This window comes from Hemicordylus capensis, chromosome 4 (assembly GCF_027244095.1).
Source record: "Hemicordylus capensis ecotype Gifberg chromosome 4, rHemCap1.1.pri, whole genome shotgun sequence".
Lineage (NCBI taxonomy): Eukaryota > Metazoa > Chordata > Lepidosauria > Squamata > Cordylidae > Hemicordylus > Hemicordylus capensis.
Genome location: NC_069660.1, coordinates 161290643 through 161307762, shown reverse-complemented (window position 1 = coordinate 161307762; position 17120 = coordinate 161290643). Strand labels below are relative to the sequence as shown.

The following is a 17120-nucleotide window of genomic DNA, read 5'->3' as shown; positions in this document are numbered from 1 at the left end:
GTGTGAGGAGGTTGTGAGGGCTTAAAGCCTACTTCCAGCCCCACCCTCTTCCTAACCTTGTTTCCTGCCATACCCAACCTAGTTATCTCCCTAGAGTTGTTTCCTGCAGCTCTCCCTGCCTTGTTCTCTCAACCCCATTGGGATCTGACCAGCTTGGGCCCTTCCTATCCCTGCTACCCCCAAAGGGAACAAAAGCCTCAGAGGAGGAAGGCCACACCCTTCTCCAGACTCCACAGGGTCACCCAAACAACCAGGTAACATGGCATCCTGATAAGTGGTATATTAATGAACTATATAAAATAATAAATAAAATAGTAAGAATATTGAACAACACTAAAAAGATCGAGATTAGCAGCAAAATAAATATCAAGAGCAAGCCAGGCAATTACATGGCCATGGCATCAAATGCTCTCCTAAAGAGACCAAAAATGAGGCTCTACTAAAGAGGCTCTCCGATAGGAAGAAATATGGACCTCCAGTGGGAGAGAGCGTTCCAGAGCCTGGAGGCAGCCACTGAGAAGACTCTCTAACCTGTAGCCAGTCACCTCACTTCAAAGGGGAGGGGAACACAGAGCTGGGCCAATCATGATATGATGTTGGGGCAGGCACACACTGGAGGGCAGGTCTTCAAGTCCCTTCAAGGTCAGTACCATCACTTTGAATTGATGATCCACAAAACAAATTGGAAGCCAGTAAAGATGGTAAAGAACTGAAGTAATATCATTTGTGCAACAGGTCCCAGTGAAGACCCTTGCATTTTGGACAGACTGAAGTTTCCAAATACTCTTCAAAGACAGACCCATGTAGAGCCACCCTGGATGTCGCCAAGGCATGTGGAAGTGTTGTTCCCATCCCAATCCACTCCCCTTGCCCCATCACCATAACACTCTCTCTCTTTAACATGGAGTATATATCTTTGCTTCTCATGGCGTTATTAAAATGTCACCAGAGTGAGGCCTTTTCTGGCCGCTCTGTCCACAGTTAAACCATTACAGCTTGAAGGAAGATCTGATGATTCAGATATTGCCCTGTGCTGAAGCAGAAAAGATTTCTTTTGATGGCAAATGCCATTATAAACTAATCCAAAGAATGACTAAACTTACAAAGCCTAAGCTCTTGAAAGAAGTTGAACAAATCAAGAGTAATATCAAGTGGTCTGACTGCTGCACTTGTGATGGCTCGGAGTTACAAAATTAGTTAGTTGGTTAATAGCTACATTTTTCACTTTATCCTTCTTCTAAGCAGCAAAGGGCACAACATGCTGTGTCCCCTTTCCGCTCTTTCATCCTCACAACCAGGTAAGGTAGATTGGGTGGAGGCGTGGGAGGAAAGAGAGAGACTGCCCCAAATCACCTAAGAATCTTTATGGCAACGCAGAGGTTTATACTCAGGTTTTCCTCATCAAAGTCCAGTAATGTCCACTACACTACATTGGTCTGCAAAGATCAGAAATTCATGTTGTTGTTATTATTATTAATTCAGTTTCTATACCACCCTTCCAAAGTGGCTCAGGGTGGTTTACACAGAGAAATAATAAATAAATAAGATGGCTCCCTGTCCCCAAAGGGCTCACATTCTTAGAAAACAAGATAGACACCAGCGACGTTCACTGGAGGTACTGTGCTGGAGGTAGATAGGGCCAGTTACTCTCCCCCTGCTAAATAAAGAGAATCACCACGGTAAAAGGTGCCTCTTTGCCCAGTTAGCAGGGGAATGCCCAGTTAGCAGGGGATGTTGTTTCTCCTCCTCCTCTTCAGAATATTGTTTAACACCAGAATGGGTATCAGAATGCTGATTTTGTGCACTTTTTCTGGATTCCTGTGTTATCTAATCCAAAAGGGTTTTGTGATTTGGGATGGTCCACCAAATTTTGGCTGGTCTACATAGCTCAGAAGATGGCAATCCAGGCCTTTTCCCCCTGAAATACTGTTTATTGCTCAAAATGAACACCAGAATGTGTGGAAGTTATGTAGGTCACGTTGCTTTGGTTTTCTAAACACATCAACAGCATCATTTCTACCTATTCCAGACATAGATCTGGCTGTGTTTTAAGCTTTAGAACCATTCATATAGATCTCTCTCTTTTTTTAAAAGGGGGTTGGCTGAGAAGGGGCTAATACAATTTTAATAATGCATGAGTTTAATTTCCAAAATATTATGCTCATGTGTCTCTAACATATCCCCATTTTAGAACAGAAACATCAGTTCCAGCCCATTCTGAGTAGATTTAGGCTGAGAGGGGGTTAATAAAAATATCATATTAGAATTAGATCTAAGCATTGTCCCTCAAGCATCTCTAACAGATCCCACTATTTAGAAAGCGTTTCTATTCTCCTGATTATTTATATTTCACCAACTAAATGTTCAAAGCAGCTCACAACAGAACATCATACAAACATTTCATTTGATCTGTTGACTTTAAAAACAATTATTAAAAACTGGGGAATAATAATACTCCACCATGCTGGACTGTAGTAAAGATTATGGAATGTGATATGAACAAATTTGGAGGAGGACTGTCTGTTGCAGGAAAACCAACAAAAGGGGTACTGTGACATTTTAAAAGATCAACAGGTCGGTGTTATTGTGATACAAGCTTCTGTAGGCCTAGTCCACAGTTAACCCTGCAATCCTAAATTTACTTAAGAGAGGATTAAACCCCCTGAGCTCAGAGGGGAGACTTGCTTCTGAGTTAGATGCCTAGGAACGTGCTGCATATCTATTACACACACATTTAAAGTGTCAGTACTTGTTGTTTTGAGAATTGTATGTGCCATATAAAACCAAACTACTGTATTGCTCTTCTGATACTCTGAACTACACAACCGCCTGAAGTCAGGGGACCATCCACATCCTTAAAATAAGGGGCCACCATACAGTACTTTCGTTTCCCCTACCAGCATTTTAGGATTACCGTCACAAATACAAAATAAAGAACACATTTGGAGTTGAGGGGGTCTGAAAAACGGCCTGTCCAACTAACTGCTCTCTATGGGGGAAACGAGATGTAGGAGTTGGGAGAGAGAGAGAGGCCCATTCTAAAACAAGACGCCACCGCTGAAGTCAGACACGAGGCGACACCCTCCTCTTTCAGAGGAGAACTCCTATAAAAGCTCTCTTCTGCTAGGAGAAAGAGTTGGATGTCCAGCAGCCCGATCCCATATGCATAATCCCGGCAGCAGTTCCCGGAGCACGGCAAAAATCGAGACTGGAGCTTAGCAGGCCCAACTAGGCCCGTCTCCCAGATACAGCCCAGGGACTTAGCGGATGGAGAAATGAAGGGAAGGGAAGGGAAAGAAGCCCGCTTTAAACTCACTGCTTCACATTTTCGCCCAGAGCCTCGCTTAAGTTCTTCTTGGCCACTTCAAGCTCACTCACGTAGGTCGCCATAGCAAGAGCGGTTTCTGGAAGTGCCCGCTCGCTCCACTTTTACCACCCCAAACGTCTACGTCAACCTGAATAGCAATCTGCAGCGCTAGTGTTTGTTTCGCGGCTCCTGGCCGCATAACAATATAAAAGGAGAGCCCCGCTCTGCAAATAGGTTTATCAAAGGATCACTTTGAGTCAGGGATAGACCGTACCGTAGCCCCAATTCCCATCCTGCAGGGCCATCTGCTGGAAAGTCCCATCGCCACACAGTAACTGGTTCACTTCCTCCATGGCTCTTTTAGGTTGAAAAGTAGTGGGCCGTGCCTAATTATGGACGTTTCGTAGCTAATAGCCCTTGACCTACATATAGCATTGGGCATAACAGCGCAATTCTTTTAAAGTACGTTTTAATGGGATTATTTGGGGCGGGTGTCAAACCTGGAATGATAGTATTCGATTTTCTAGCTCACCTCGCTTCTTCCCCAAGTTTCTAGGGCACGGGGTGGGGGAGGACAGTGCAATGCTTTTATTTCAGGAGTAAGCCCGAGTACGATTGGGCCGTCAATTATACACAGGTTGAAAGAAGTTCATTCAACCATTTTCTTACGGTCCGATCCTAAGAAGAACGAAGTCCCACAGAAACCGCATTAGAGCTTATTCTCGAGTAAGTGCGTATAGAGTTTTGCAGCCTTTCTCCAGAGTAAGTCTGCAATCCTATGCACCCATACCTGGGAGCAAAGCCCCACTGAATACAGTCGTATTATTTATGAGTAAAATATCTGTTTTCTCGGGTTGCAACTGCTCATATTACGCAATCGTGCTCTGTACAGCCGTACGCTCCGGCATGTAGCACTAAAGAACCGAAGGTGGGCATTTCCGTTAGTTCCGCCTCATAATCCCGCCCCTTAAACCCACGCTGTGTGTCTCAAAGCAGCCTTTGACTCGCTCGCTTCCCGTTTCCTTTGGGGTGCTGTTGTCTGAACGTTGCTGAGCGGTTTTTCGGGTCTTGTTGCTCACCATGCCGGGCCTGCTGCTCGGAGACGAAGCGCCCAATTTCCAGGCGAACACTACGCATGGCCCTATCCGCTTCCATGATTTCTTGGGCAACTCGTGAGTAAGAATGAATGGTAACAATTGCTGCGGAGTTTGGGCTGGCTTCGCTGCGGTGCTGGCTTCCCGCTGTGGTGGCGTAGGGAAGAGAGAGGGAATTCAAGTCCTTTTCCCCCTTTGCCGTGTGGGAAGCTACTAGCAAAAGGGGAAACCATCATCTTATTGCAGAAAAGGGTAACCAAGGTGGTCAAGAGTTGGGGCAGCTTCTTTATGGAGAAGGGCTTCCAACCAGCTAAAAGTTCTTGAAGGAGCTTCTTAGTGGGGGGGGGGTGCGCGCGCAATCCCAGGCTTACTTATAGGTAAGTGGCCCCCTGAATACTGGGATTTCTTTTTAAGTAAGTTTTGATAGGGGCATAGCTATAGTTGAATGAGGGAGGGGCTTCCCAAAGCCCCTGAGGAAGAGGAGGATTGCCTGCTGAGCACTAGCTTGCTCATTCCTCTCTCTTGAAATTCTGCCTCTCTGAAGAAGGAGGTGGGCATTTCCTTGCTGAGGCAAGGGCCCATCTTCACTCTTTGTCCGGTTCACTCCAACCTTACTATGCTATAAGGCTACAATCTTTAACAGATCTATTAAACTTAGTAGCAGTTATTTCTGAGCAATATGCATAGCATTGTGCTACATGTGGAGGTTATGATGGGCTTATGAGCTATATATAATGGGAAAGTGAACTAAATAACACACACCCATATTGGAACTTGGAATTACCCAGTGGAACTTACGGGCAGTAGATTCAGGACAAAGAAAAGGACTTTATAAAATGCAGTTATGAATGCAGTTATCATTGCCACAAGACATGGTGGTCACTGACTTGTATAGCTTTAATGGTTATTAGCCATGATAGTCAAATAGACACTCTACCTAGAGGCAGTGTAACTGTGAATACCTGGTCTTCATGCCCAACTTGTGGCTTTGTAGAAGCCTTGGTTTGGCCATAATAATAATAATAATAATAATTCAATTTCTATACTGCCCTTCCAAAAATGGCTCAGGGCAGTTTACACAGAGAAATAAAAAATAAATAAGATGGCTCCCTGTCCCCAAAGGGCTCACAATCTAAAAAGAAACATAAGAGAGATACCAACAACAGTCACTGGAGGTACTGTGCTGGAGGTGGATAGGGCCAGTTACTCTCCCCCTGCTAAATAAAGAGAATCACCATGGTAAAAGGTGCCTCTTTGCCCAGTTAGCAGGGGATGATGCAATATCCCCTTAACTTCAAAGTTCTGTATTCTAACACATCAGTTTCCTTTGCCCTACTTAATGTTTTTGAAAGATTGCTTTGATCCTGTTCATACAGTTGTTTCCTGCTAAAATTACTATACTTAAGTTATTAGATTTGTATTATGTTGCACTTATTTTTCTTTGGAAGAATAAGCAATCATTTGATCCCAGAAGTGCTGGCACCAAAGATAAGTGTGTACAAGGCTTCTGAATTTTGAACAGTTCTTCCGCCCTTCTAAAAAGAGATAATTATGTGAATTATTAAATACATCATCCTCAGTGCTGCTATTCCTACTACAGCCTGATAGTACTGTCCAGTGATGGGCAAATCAGATAAATGATGTGGATTCTGGTTAGGGGAAAGCAGCCTTGTTTTGAAGAGTGAGGGAGCAAGCTAGGAATATTTCAACTATATTGAAGAATCATGCAGGTAAATCCTATCTAAGTTTATTCTGAATGTCTCCACTTAGCTCAGTGGGACTTAATCCAGATATGGGTTCATAGGACTGTTGCCTTTAAAAGTATGTCTGCATATTCTAGTTAGTTACCCCTGCAAAGTGGGCAAATAGGCACTTTTTAAAATTGGTGCCTTTCTTATATTTAGCAGTGGGAGCACAATTTTCTCCATCATAGAACCCTTTCTCACGATCCTGTGAGAGGGCTTGAGGGCAGGTGGCATAGAAGGTTGCAGGAGCTTACCTTCCCTGCAGATAATCCTGCTTCTGCTTCTGGGTGTGCAGATCGCACACCCAGGATACTTTAATCAATCTTTATTGCATTCATACTCCAAAGAGAACCAGTGTGGTGTAGTAGTTAGAGTGCTCGACTAGGACCGGGGAGACCCGAATTCAAATCCTCATTCAGCCATGAGACTTGCTGGGTGACTCTGGGCCAGTCACTTCACTCTCAGCCTAACTTACTTCACAGGGTTGTTGTGAGGAGAAACTTAAATATGTAGTACACCGCTTTGGGCTCCTTGGAGGAACAGCAGGATATAAAATGTAAAAATAAAAATAAATAAATAAAATAAAAAGACAACCACAGGGCTCTGTGGTCACCAGGAGTCGAAACCGACTTGACAGCACACTTTATCTTTACTCTTATGGTATGTACAAAAGACAAGGAATGAGTAGTGCAAATGTGAGCATGAGGGATTCTAATCTGTGTTTGTTAGTGTTTCAATTATCAAACTCTAATTTAACTTGTGTACTAAAGCTTGTTTGTGGAGTATCTGTTCTGTTGTGTAGGTATCCAGGCACACAGATTTAGTTTAATTCGGAGTTCATTTACCAGCAAGCCAAGATAGGCTACTGATAATATTCAGTAAGATTCTAAGCAATTCCTATTAAAGTCCAAGCCCTTTCACACAGAAGGCTTGTAAATGAATAACAAAACTTGACTGCTGTACAATTACTGTATTTTACTACACTAGATCTGTGAGGCCTCAGTAGATATGAAGATGACTAGACAATTTTGAAATGTCCATGCTAGAAACTTCTGATCAATTAACTACCTTATGCATTTTCTGTTCTTGAGTAACTTTTCTTTGAAGCCATTAGGGTTAGGAAGTCATATTTATTTTACAGGCTCTCCTGTAAAATATGGCAGCTAGGATTTAATCCAGAGCTGCCTGCTGGGATCATATTACACCCATTCTGAACTGCACTGGCTCCCGATTTGTTTCCGGGTCCAATTCAAGGTGCTGGTTTTGACCTTTAAAGCCCTTAATGATTTGGGCCCTGGATATTTGAAGGACTGCCTTCTCCCAAGCAGTGTTCCCTCTAACAGGGATTCCCAGATGTTGTTGACTACAACTCCCATAATTCCCAAGCAAAGGCTGTTGCAGCTAGGGATCCTTGGAGTTGTAGTTAACAACATCTGGGAATCTGTGTAAGAGGGAACACTGTTCCCAAGGGTTTCTGCCCACTTGACAAGAGGGGGCTCTACTCCATGTGCTGATGGTGAGAGAGGCTCGGCTGTCAGGCACATGGGACAGGGCCTTCTCAGTCATTGCCCCCTTTGGAATGCTCTTCCAGCTGGCTCCATCCATTTTTAGAAAGCAAGAGAAAATGTTGCTCTTCACCCAGGTTTTTATAGTACAGTTTTTGCTGCTGCTGCTGCTTTGTGTTCTCTGTGGTTTTTAAACTTTTAAACAGAGATACATTATATTTATATTATTTGTACTTTTATTTGTATTTTAATTGTGCATTGTTCTAATTGTATTGTAAACTCTTTTGGGATTATTTTAATGAAAAGTGGTATAGAAATGAACAATAAAATAAATCTAGGTGGCTTTCCATGGTCTCTTAAAAATATTTCCCAAATTCATTGCTCCCTTTAAACGTTGCCTTATAATTCAGCAGAAGGAAATATGCACTGTTCCCAAATTACTCAAGGAAGTACTGAGTAGATGTTAACTTGCCCCATCTCGTGTTTTCTGCTCTTCAGTAACAGTTATTTGAAGCCGTTAGGATTAGTAACTTGTACCGTATTTCACAGGCTCTCCTCTACACCCAGTGAACACAAAATCATGTGAGGATATGCTCTTTGTCTCCAAAGGCACAAAGTCCCTTCTGGGAAACTGAACCTCCTTTGCCTACTTGGCAAGGATGCTGGCCACTAGACCAACCAGGAGAAGGCTAGAAGCTAGACTGTAGCTGACATCTTGACTGACAAAGCACTTATTTAAGCTTTGAGAGCAAAGTTGTTCTTTAAAAAAAAAAAAAGAGGGGGTGGCAAAATTGTTCTCTTGCACAAAAGTTTCCTTTAAAACAAATGAAGTATTCCACAAGTTGTGCCAATGTTGTGCAAGCATGCTTGTGGTGAAACACTAGGTTGGAATGCAAGCTCCAGACTTGGCACAAATAGCTATCATAACAACTTTGCACTTGTACAACATTCTTTTGCAAATGCTTTGTTAGGCCTATGTCTAGAAATATACACCAAATCAAGAAACAAGATAACATGTGAAGCAGAAGATTGTTCCAGGCTTACAGCTATAGTTTCACAAGAGCAGAAAACCCTTAAAACACAGAACTTTACACTGCATGCAGCAGCCACAGCTCTTTGAAACAATGTGAAAAGAAGCAGAAAAGTCAGCTTGTTTCCAAATCCATTGTGGAGCCTGCTTGCTTCATGTTAAATTGCAGTGCCAACTGGCTTGGTAAATAGTTACTTTCTTTATAGTTGAGGAATGACACTACAGTCCCAAGGTTAAGCATGAAAATGCATTTCCAAGGCAATCTACTGGCCGAAAAGCAAATTCACTGTTGCAATCTGTAGTTTCTGGAGGCTTGGTGTGCTTTGCAGCAGGCAGACTTGGGTCAAAGAGTAAGACCAAAAAAAGTTATACTTAAGAATTAAATGCTCAATATATCTGCTGAGGACTGGAAAAAAGCTAAATAGTTATTCATAGATTTGGAGGAGGGGACTCCCTTTCCCCCAATATGTGGCTTCCATTCTTTTCTTGTTCAGGGGAGCTGAAACCATCAAAAATTAAGATAGCATTAAGAGACATGTAGCAAGTTTCAGCTTATCTTTTAGTAGCTCTTTACTATTAGTAAAAAGGCCATACCCTCTCTTTCAAAAATGAACCCATGCAACAGTAAAAGCGCTACTCTTTGAAAAAATAGCTCTTTTACTATTGCTTGTGTCCACCTTTGAAAGAGAGGGTATGGAAATGATTCAGATATTACCTGTTTGCTGGTTAGCCTCTTATGTAAACAGAACCTTAATAAAATAGTGTTCCCCAAGTAACTTTAATCTGTCCTAGGGCTGGGACAGAAATCCTAGACAGAGTAGTTCTGGATAAGCAGCGGCCCACCCCAAGCAGTTTGTACATGCTTCTAAACCATGGTTTGATGAGGACTGTGTCGAGGCCAGGAAAGCATTTCTAACCAGCTATCACACCTACAGGAACAGCACAGGCCCAGTTACAGAAAGGGATCTCCTTGAGCAGAAGAAACTCTACAGACAGCTAGTGATATACAAGGAAAGTGACTCATCCAGGCGGCTGCGGCCAAGGAGTCCACGTTCTGGAGTTTCACAGCTGGCTCCCCACAAACTAGCCTGGCACAGATAGATAATTGCATCTTACCGGAGGTCTGGGGAAATTATTTTCAGAGGCTCTATGAAGACCTCCCTGATGACTGTGGTTTCCTCCTTCCAGATATGGGAATTAGGGAAGACTAGCCCAAGTGGCCACCTGTGTCTGTATCTGAAACTAAGAGCCTTATCGCACATCTGAGACTTGGGAAGGCCCCGGTGGGGGGCCTTATAGCCCCAGACTTATAAAAAATAATCCAGAGTGGTTGGCTCTGGTTTTGGCCACGCTTTTTCACCTACATCAATTTGTACAGGTGTATCCCTAGGCACTAGGGAGCAGCAATTATAATTCCCATATTCAAGAAGGGCAGAAAAGAGGACCCTTCCGGCTACAGGCCCATCAGTTTGCTCAACACAGTCAGCAAGCTTTATGCAAGAACTTGCAATGGAACTGTAGGGACTGGATAGCTCAAGAAAATGGCCTTGTGGAGGAGCAAGCGGGCTCTATTGAAACATATTCCACCAAGAAGACAACCTCTCTATATGCAGTCTTTATTGACCTCAAGGCTGCCTTTGAATCAATCTTGAGAGTCAAGCTATAGAAGAAGCTGGATCTATGATTGTTCATCTGCTTTTCCTGATCTGTATCCTACACACAGACACTTCCTTTAAGGTCAGGTGCAGTTCTCAAGGCCACCTCTCAAACCTAATTCCTACCTGCAAGGGAGTTAAACAAGGATGCATACTTGCCCCACTTCTTTTCAAATTCTACATCGATGATATGGTGAGCCATTTAAACAGGCCAGACTTCCATTCCCCCAGGCTGGCTAAAAGACGATGCTGACGATGCTGCAATCCTTTGAAGCACCCCTACCAGTGTTCCCTCTAAGGCATACACATGTGCACCCTCTCACAAGTTTTTGGATGTCCTCTCAGTTAATTTTAGATCCTGCTCAGGTTGAATAAGGAAAGCCTCATTCTGAATGCACATACACAGACACTGCCTTGAAACTGCCTCCCAGAACAAAAGTCATTCTGCACACAGATGAAAAAAATTAGAGAGAACACTAACCCCTACTAGGCTAAGAAGAGTCTTGGTGGCTCTAGCTCAGTTCTGCAAGGATGAGCACCTCGAAATTAACTACCAAAAACTAAAATCATGGCCTTCACTAAGGGACCCATGACTCATTCCTGGAATATAGATGGCTACAAGATTGAGCAGGTCATCTCCTTTAGGTACTTGGGGGTGGTTCTGCACACCTCCAGCTCCAGAAAGGCCCACAGCGAACATGTCACCCTTGCCACACAAAGGAGCTCCTATCCTGAAATTTCTCCGGTCCAAAGGAGGCCACTACATCCCTGCGGCACTCAAATTATTTGAAGCCAAGTCACTAGCACAGCTACTCTACGGCACACAATTGGTTCCCCCTGATAGCTTTGCCCCTGTGGAACTGGTACAATCCAAATTTTTAAGAGCTGCCCTCCAAATCCCACGCTGCATTTTGAATTCCACTTTGCAACTAGTCAGGAATGATGAAGGTGGAGGCTAGAGTATGGCTACCCAACCTTACCTATGGGGTTAAACTAGTCCTCCTTCCTATCCTCTTGGAGAAGAGCTATCCAGACCAAACTGTCAAGCTTGAGATTCTCACTTTCCCTTTTACTAGCTATGGAATATGACCAGGCCAAATCTGTGCTTAAACAAAGGATAACGGACATAGAATGCCAAACAGACCTAGGCAGGGTCCCAAACTTGCCCAAGATTGAGATACCTCCCCTTTCCTGCTGTGTATCTGTCACTGCTGTAAATCCCAACCCATAGGAGGGCCTTCACTTTGGCATGTTGCCACGCCCTCCTGTCAGTTGTTCTAGAAGGCAGGTTCAGGAAGATTCCAACTGTGGAGAGACTATGTCCTTAAGTACTCTCACATGTACAGGTGAAACTCGGAAAATTAGAATATCGTGCAAAAGTCCATTAATTTCAGTAATGCAAATTAAAAGGTGAAACTGATATATGAGACAGACGCATTACATGCAAAGCGAGATAAGTCAAGCCTTAATTTGTTATAATTGTGATGATCATGGCGTACAGCTCATGAAAACCCCAAATCCACAATCTCAGAAAATTAGAATATTACATGGAACCAAGAAGACAAGGATTGAAGAATAGAACAATATCGGACCTCTGAAAAGTATACAGTGTACTGTGCTTGATTGGCCAGCAAACTCACCTGACCTGACCCCATAGAGAATCTATGGGGCATTGCCAAGAGAAGGATGAGAGACATGAGACCAAACAATGAAGAATTGCTGAAGGCCGCTAATGAAGCATCCTGGTCTTCCATAATACCTCATCAGTGCCACAGGCTGATAGCATCCATGCCACGCCGCATTGAGGCAGTAATTGTTGCAAAAGGGGCCCAAACCAAGTACTGAATACATATGCATGCTTATACTTTTCAGAGGTCCGATATTGTTCTATTCTTCAATCCTTGTCTTCTTGGTTCCATGTAATATTCTAATTTTCTGGGATTGTGGATTTGGGGTTTTCATGAGCTGTACGCCATGTCATCACAATTATAACAAATTAAGGCTTGACTTATCTCGCTTTGCATGTAATGCGTCTGTCTCATATATCAGTTTCACCTTTTAATTTGCATTACTGAAATTAATGGACTTTTGCACGATATTCTAATTTTCCGAGTTTCACCTGTAGAGCCCTTCTGGCCGGCTGTTTATTAGGATGCAGACTTCTCTCTTGTAGACAGTCTCAGTTCTATTTTAATTTTTAAATTTTGAAAATTTTCCACCTTATTACCCTACACTTTTATAGCGTCATAACTGTAGTTTTATATTTTATATTGTACCCTTGCTTGTACCTCATGTATTCTACTACTCTTATGTTGCTAAAAAACCAAAATAAAGGTTATTGATTGAGTAGTTCTGGGATTTCCTCAAAACACTTTCTGAATAGCTTCTAGTTTGGGCTATACATGCTAACTTGGCAAAGAGGCACCTTTTAACGTGGTGATTCTCTTTATTTAGCAGGGGGAGAGTAACTGGCCCTATCCACCCCCAGCACAGTACTTCCAGTGACTGTTGCTGGTGTCTATCTTATGTTTCTTTTAGATTGTGAACCCTTTGGGGACAGGGATCAATCCATCTTATTTATTTATTATTTCTCTGTGTAAACCGCCCTGAGTCATTTTGGAAGGGTGGTATAGAAATTGAATTATTATTATTATTATTATTATTATTAACAACAACAACAAATAACACCAAATAAAGAAGAAACAGTGCAATTCTGGCAGAAATTATGGGACAATCCAATAGATTATAATAAAAAAGCAGGCTGGATGAAAGAGGTCGAAAAATGTAACCAACAAATGCAAGATCTAATAATAACACCAGAATTAATAAATGAAAGAGCAAAGAAAATTAAAAATTGGACTGCGCCAGGCGACGATGAACTGCATGGCTTTTGGTTTAAACCCCTAACAAGCCTTCATAAACAACTATCAAAACAGTTCAATCACACGAAAGGCGGTGATATTGAACAATGGCTAACAACTGGGAAAACTCATCTCATCATGAAAGACCCAGCAAAAGGTGCAGTTCCAAGTAATTATAGACCGATAACCTGCCTGCCAACCGTGTTCAAATTATTAACTGGAATAATAGCAGATGAAGTGATGCAACACTTATTAACTAACAAACAGCTTCCAGTTGAACAGAAAGGAAATTGCCCGAACACCAGAGCCACAAAAGACCAGCTGCTGATTGACAAAATGATTTTAGAAAACTGCAAGAGAAGAAAAACCAATCTAAGTGTTGCATGGATTGACTACAAGAAAGCCTTTGACTCATTGCCTCACACATGGATACTAAAATGTTTAGAAACAACTGGTGTCAGCAAAAACATTCAGATATTTATTTAAAAAGCAATGAGCAGGTGGAGTACACAGTTAACAATCAATGGCGAGGCACTTGGACAGGTTAGCATTAGAAGAGGCATTTTCCAAGGCGACTCACTATCCCCTCTATTGTTTGTAATCGCCATGACCCCACTTTCACAAATACTAAACAAAACAGAACTCGGATACCAAACATCTAAAACATCAAGTAAAATCAACCATCTGCTGTACATGGACAATAGGAAGTTGTATGGAAAGTCCCAGTCAGAAATCGAGTCACTGCTAAACACTGTCCGTATATTCAGTAGCGATATAGCAATGGAGTTTGGACTAGACAAGTGTGCTGCATTAATAATGAACAGAAGAAAAATAACAAAAACAGAAGGAATAGAACTGCCCAAAGGAAGCAAAATCAAGAACCTGGAAGAGAAAGAACGTTACAAATACTTGGGCATTCTCCAGGCTGATAACATCGCACAATCTGAAGTTAAAAGAAAAATTAGAAGTGAATACATCAGGAGAGTTAGAAAAATCCTCAAGTCCAAACTCAATGGTGGGAACACCATACAAGCCATAAACACCTGGGCTATACCTGTTATCAGATACACTGCAGGTATAATAGACTGGACCCAGGCAGAGCTAGAGACACTAGATCGTAAGACCAGGAAAATCATGACCATCAATCATGCTCTGCACCCCCGGCTCTACCTCCCTCGCTGCTCAGGTGGAAGAGGAATGCTGCAAGTCCATCAAACAGTAGAGGAGGAGAAAAGAGGCCTTGAAGAATATATAAAGGACAGTGAAGAAGATGCACTTCAAATGGTCAAGAACGAGAAACTATTCAACACCAATGAAACAAAGCAGGCCTACATGAAAGAACAAGTCAAGAACCAAGCAGAAAAATGGAGAAATAAGCCCCTGCATGGTCAGTATTTGCACAATATAAGTGGGAAATCAGACATCACCAAGACCTGGCAATGGCTTAAGAATGGCAACTTGAAGAAAGAAACAGAGGGTTTAATATTGGCTGCACAAGAACAGGCACTAAGAACAAATGCAATAAGAGCAAAAGTAGAAAAATCCACAACAAACAGCAAGTGCCGCCTTTGTAAAGAAGCAGATGAAACAGTGGACCACCTGATCAGCTGTTGTAAGGAGATCGCACAGACTGACTACAAACAAAGGCATGGCAAGGTAGCAGGGATGATACACTGGAACATCTGCAAAAAATACAAGCTACCTGTAGCCAAGAATTGGTGGGACCATCCAATGGAAAAAGTGGTAGAAAATGAAGATGTAAAAATATTATGGGACTTCCGACTACAAACAGACAAACATCTGCCACACAATACACCAGATATAACTGTAGTCGAGAAGAAAGAAAAACAAGTCAAAATAATCGACATAGCAATACCAGGGGATAGCAGAATAGAAGAAAAAGAAATAGAAAAAATCACCAAATACAAAGACCTACAAATTGAAATTGAAAGGCTGTGGCAGAAAAAGACCCAAATAATCGCAGTGGTAATTGGCGCCCTGGGTGCAGTCCCAAAAGACCTTGAAGAGCACCTCAACACCCTAGGGGCCACAGAAATCACCATCAGCCAATTACAAAAAGCAGCTTTACTGGGAACAGCCTATATTTTGCGACGATATCTATAATAACCAACAGTATTGATGATAAAATTCAGCCATCCCAGGTCCTTTGGAAGGACTCGATGTCTGGATAAAACAAACCAGTCAATAACACCTGTCTGACTGTGTAAACAAGAAATAATAATAATACATCTGTGATGAGTATTCATTTGCTTCATGTTAGAATGTGCAGCACTCTGTCTAAAAATTACATCTCTCTCTTGAAGAAGTGGGGTGTGTGTGTGTCATAGAAATTGGTGGTTGATTTATCCTCCAGAATGACAAGCAGATAACTTGTGTGCTAAGACTTTCACCCATAGCAGTAATGTGATTAGTTGCCTATGATGGCAGTATCAGCTTTCATGATAGCTTTGCTGACTCATGATGTGTTGCAAAACAGAAACTGGTATCTTCCTCAAAAGTAAAAGAGGATCTGTAACATTGTAGAAGGTTTAACTCTTTGTCTATGGTATATGTAATGCCTCCAAAAGAGAAATGCAGGAAGACCAGTTTTCAGTGGTAAAGGTAGTGTTGGCATTCAGAGGAGCAGCAAGGTGGGAGCAGTTATGAGATTAATCTATTTATTATGACATTGTAAAATATTTCAAAAGGTTAGTGACCAGAGAGTAAACCCCGTAAATAAGGGAGAATAAAAGTCTAGGGTGTGTTTAAGGGGATAGATGCCAAAGTAAAGATAACTAAGAGGACAAAGTGTAAGAGGGAAACCTGTTTAACTTTTAATGTAAAAAGAGATTTAACTTATCCAATCAGATCCCTTAATTTAACAAACATTTAAAATATGCTGTATTCTATTAGGTTTTAGTGCCACCTATTCATCAAGACATTGCCACATGTTTTTTCTTTCAGATGGGGCATCCTCTTCTCTCATCCACGGGACTTCACTCCAGTTTGCACAACAGAGCTTGGTCGAGCAGCAAAGCTGGCACCAGAGTTTGCCAAGCGTAACATTAAAATGATAGCCCTCTCTATCGATGATGTCAGTGACCATCTCTCTTGGAGCAAGGTATTACTTGGTAAAACAGTGGCACCAGTAAGATGAAGGGTTGGAGTTGCCTGTCTTGACAATATCATGAACTTCTTAAAATGGTTGGAATACAAAATAAGCAAAGGAAAACTTGTTTTTATTAGGAACATAGGAAACTGCCATATACTGAGTCAGACCATTGGTCTATCTAGCTCAGCATTGTCTTCACAGACTGGCAGCGGCTTCTCCAAGGTTGCAGGCGTGGAGAAGCCAGGGAGGGAACTTGAAACCTGCTCTTCCCAGAGCGGCTTCATCCCCTGAGGGGAATATCTTGCAGTGCTCACACTTCAAGTCTCCCATTCATATGCAACCAGGGCAGACCCTGCTTAGCTATGGGGACAAGTCATGCTTGCTACCACAAGACCAGCTCTCCTCTCATAAGCTTCTTGACTCGTACAGTAATCTTGGACAGGCCTGAATGCTAAATTAAGCTTGATGAAAGAGCTGAATATGTTTAAATCCTTGTGGAATGTTGTTGGCTCTAGATATGTGTTGAAAGCACTCCTAGGTAATCCATGAAAGTACTGCTGCATCTCCTCCATCATGAGGTAGGTCACTGCAGCTCATGTTCCTTTGACATGAATGGAAAATGAATGTAGTCCGCCATGCTGCTGTTACACAATACAGGAGAACCTCATTACTCATGGGGGCTCCGTTCCTAGCCTACTACCATGAGTAGGCATTGGGGCTATGAGGAAAGGGGGGCTAGGTTCCAAGGTAGAGGGGAAAGTCTGAAAAAGCCCACAAACTGCCCCAAACTAACTGTGGTGTGCTCCGTGGG

At 42.4% G+C, this 17120-nt stretch overlaps 2 protein-coding genes across 2 annotated transcripts in view; one reads left to right on the top strand and one right to left on the bottom strand.

Moving 5' to 3' along the window:
- TADA1 (transcriptional adaptor 1) overlaps positions 1-3712 on the bottom strand; it is a 31151-nt gene extending 27439 nt beyond the window's left edge. Inside the window, exon 1 of the mRNA XM_053243982.1 lies at positions 3317-3712. Within this exon, the coding sequence (XP_053099957.1) occupies positions 3317-3390 (74 nt within the window). The 5' untranslated portion in view covers positions 3391-3712. The remainder of the gene's footprint in view (positions 1-3316) is intronic.
- A 562-nt stretch (positions 3713-4274) lies between these two features.
- Positions 4275-17120, top strand: part of PRDX6 (peroxiredoxin 6) — a 33132-nt gene continuing 20286 nt past the window's right edge. The window contains exons 1-2 of the mRNA XM_053243988.1: positions 4275-4479; positions 16162-16318. Coding sequence (XP_053099963.1) covers positions 4388-4479; positions 16162-16318 — 249 coding nt within the window. The 5' untranslated portion in view covers positions 4275-4387. The remainder of the gene's footprint in view (positions 4480-16161; positions 16319-17120) is intronic.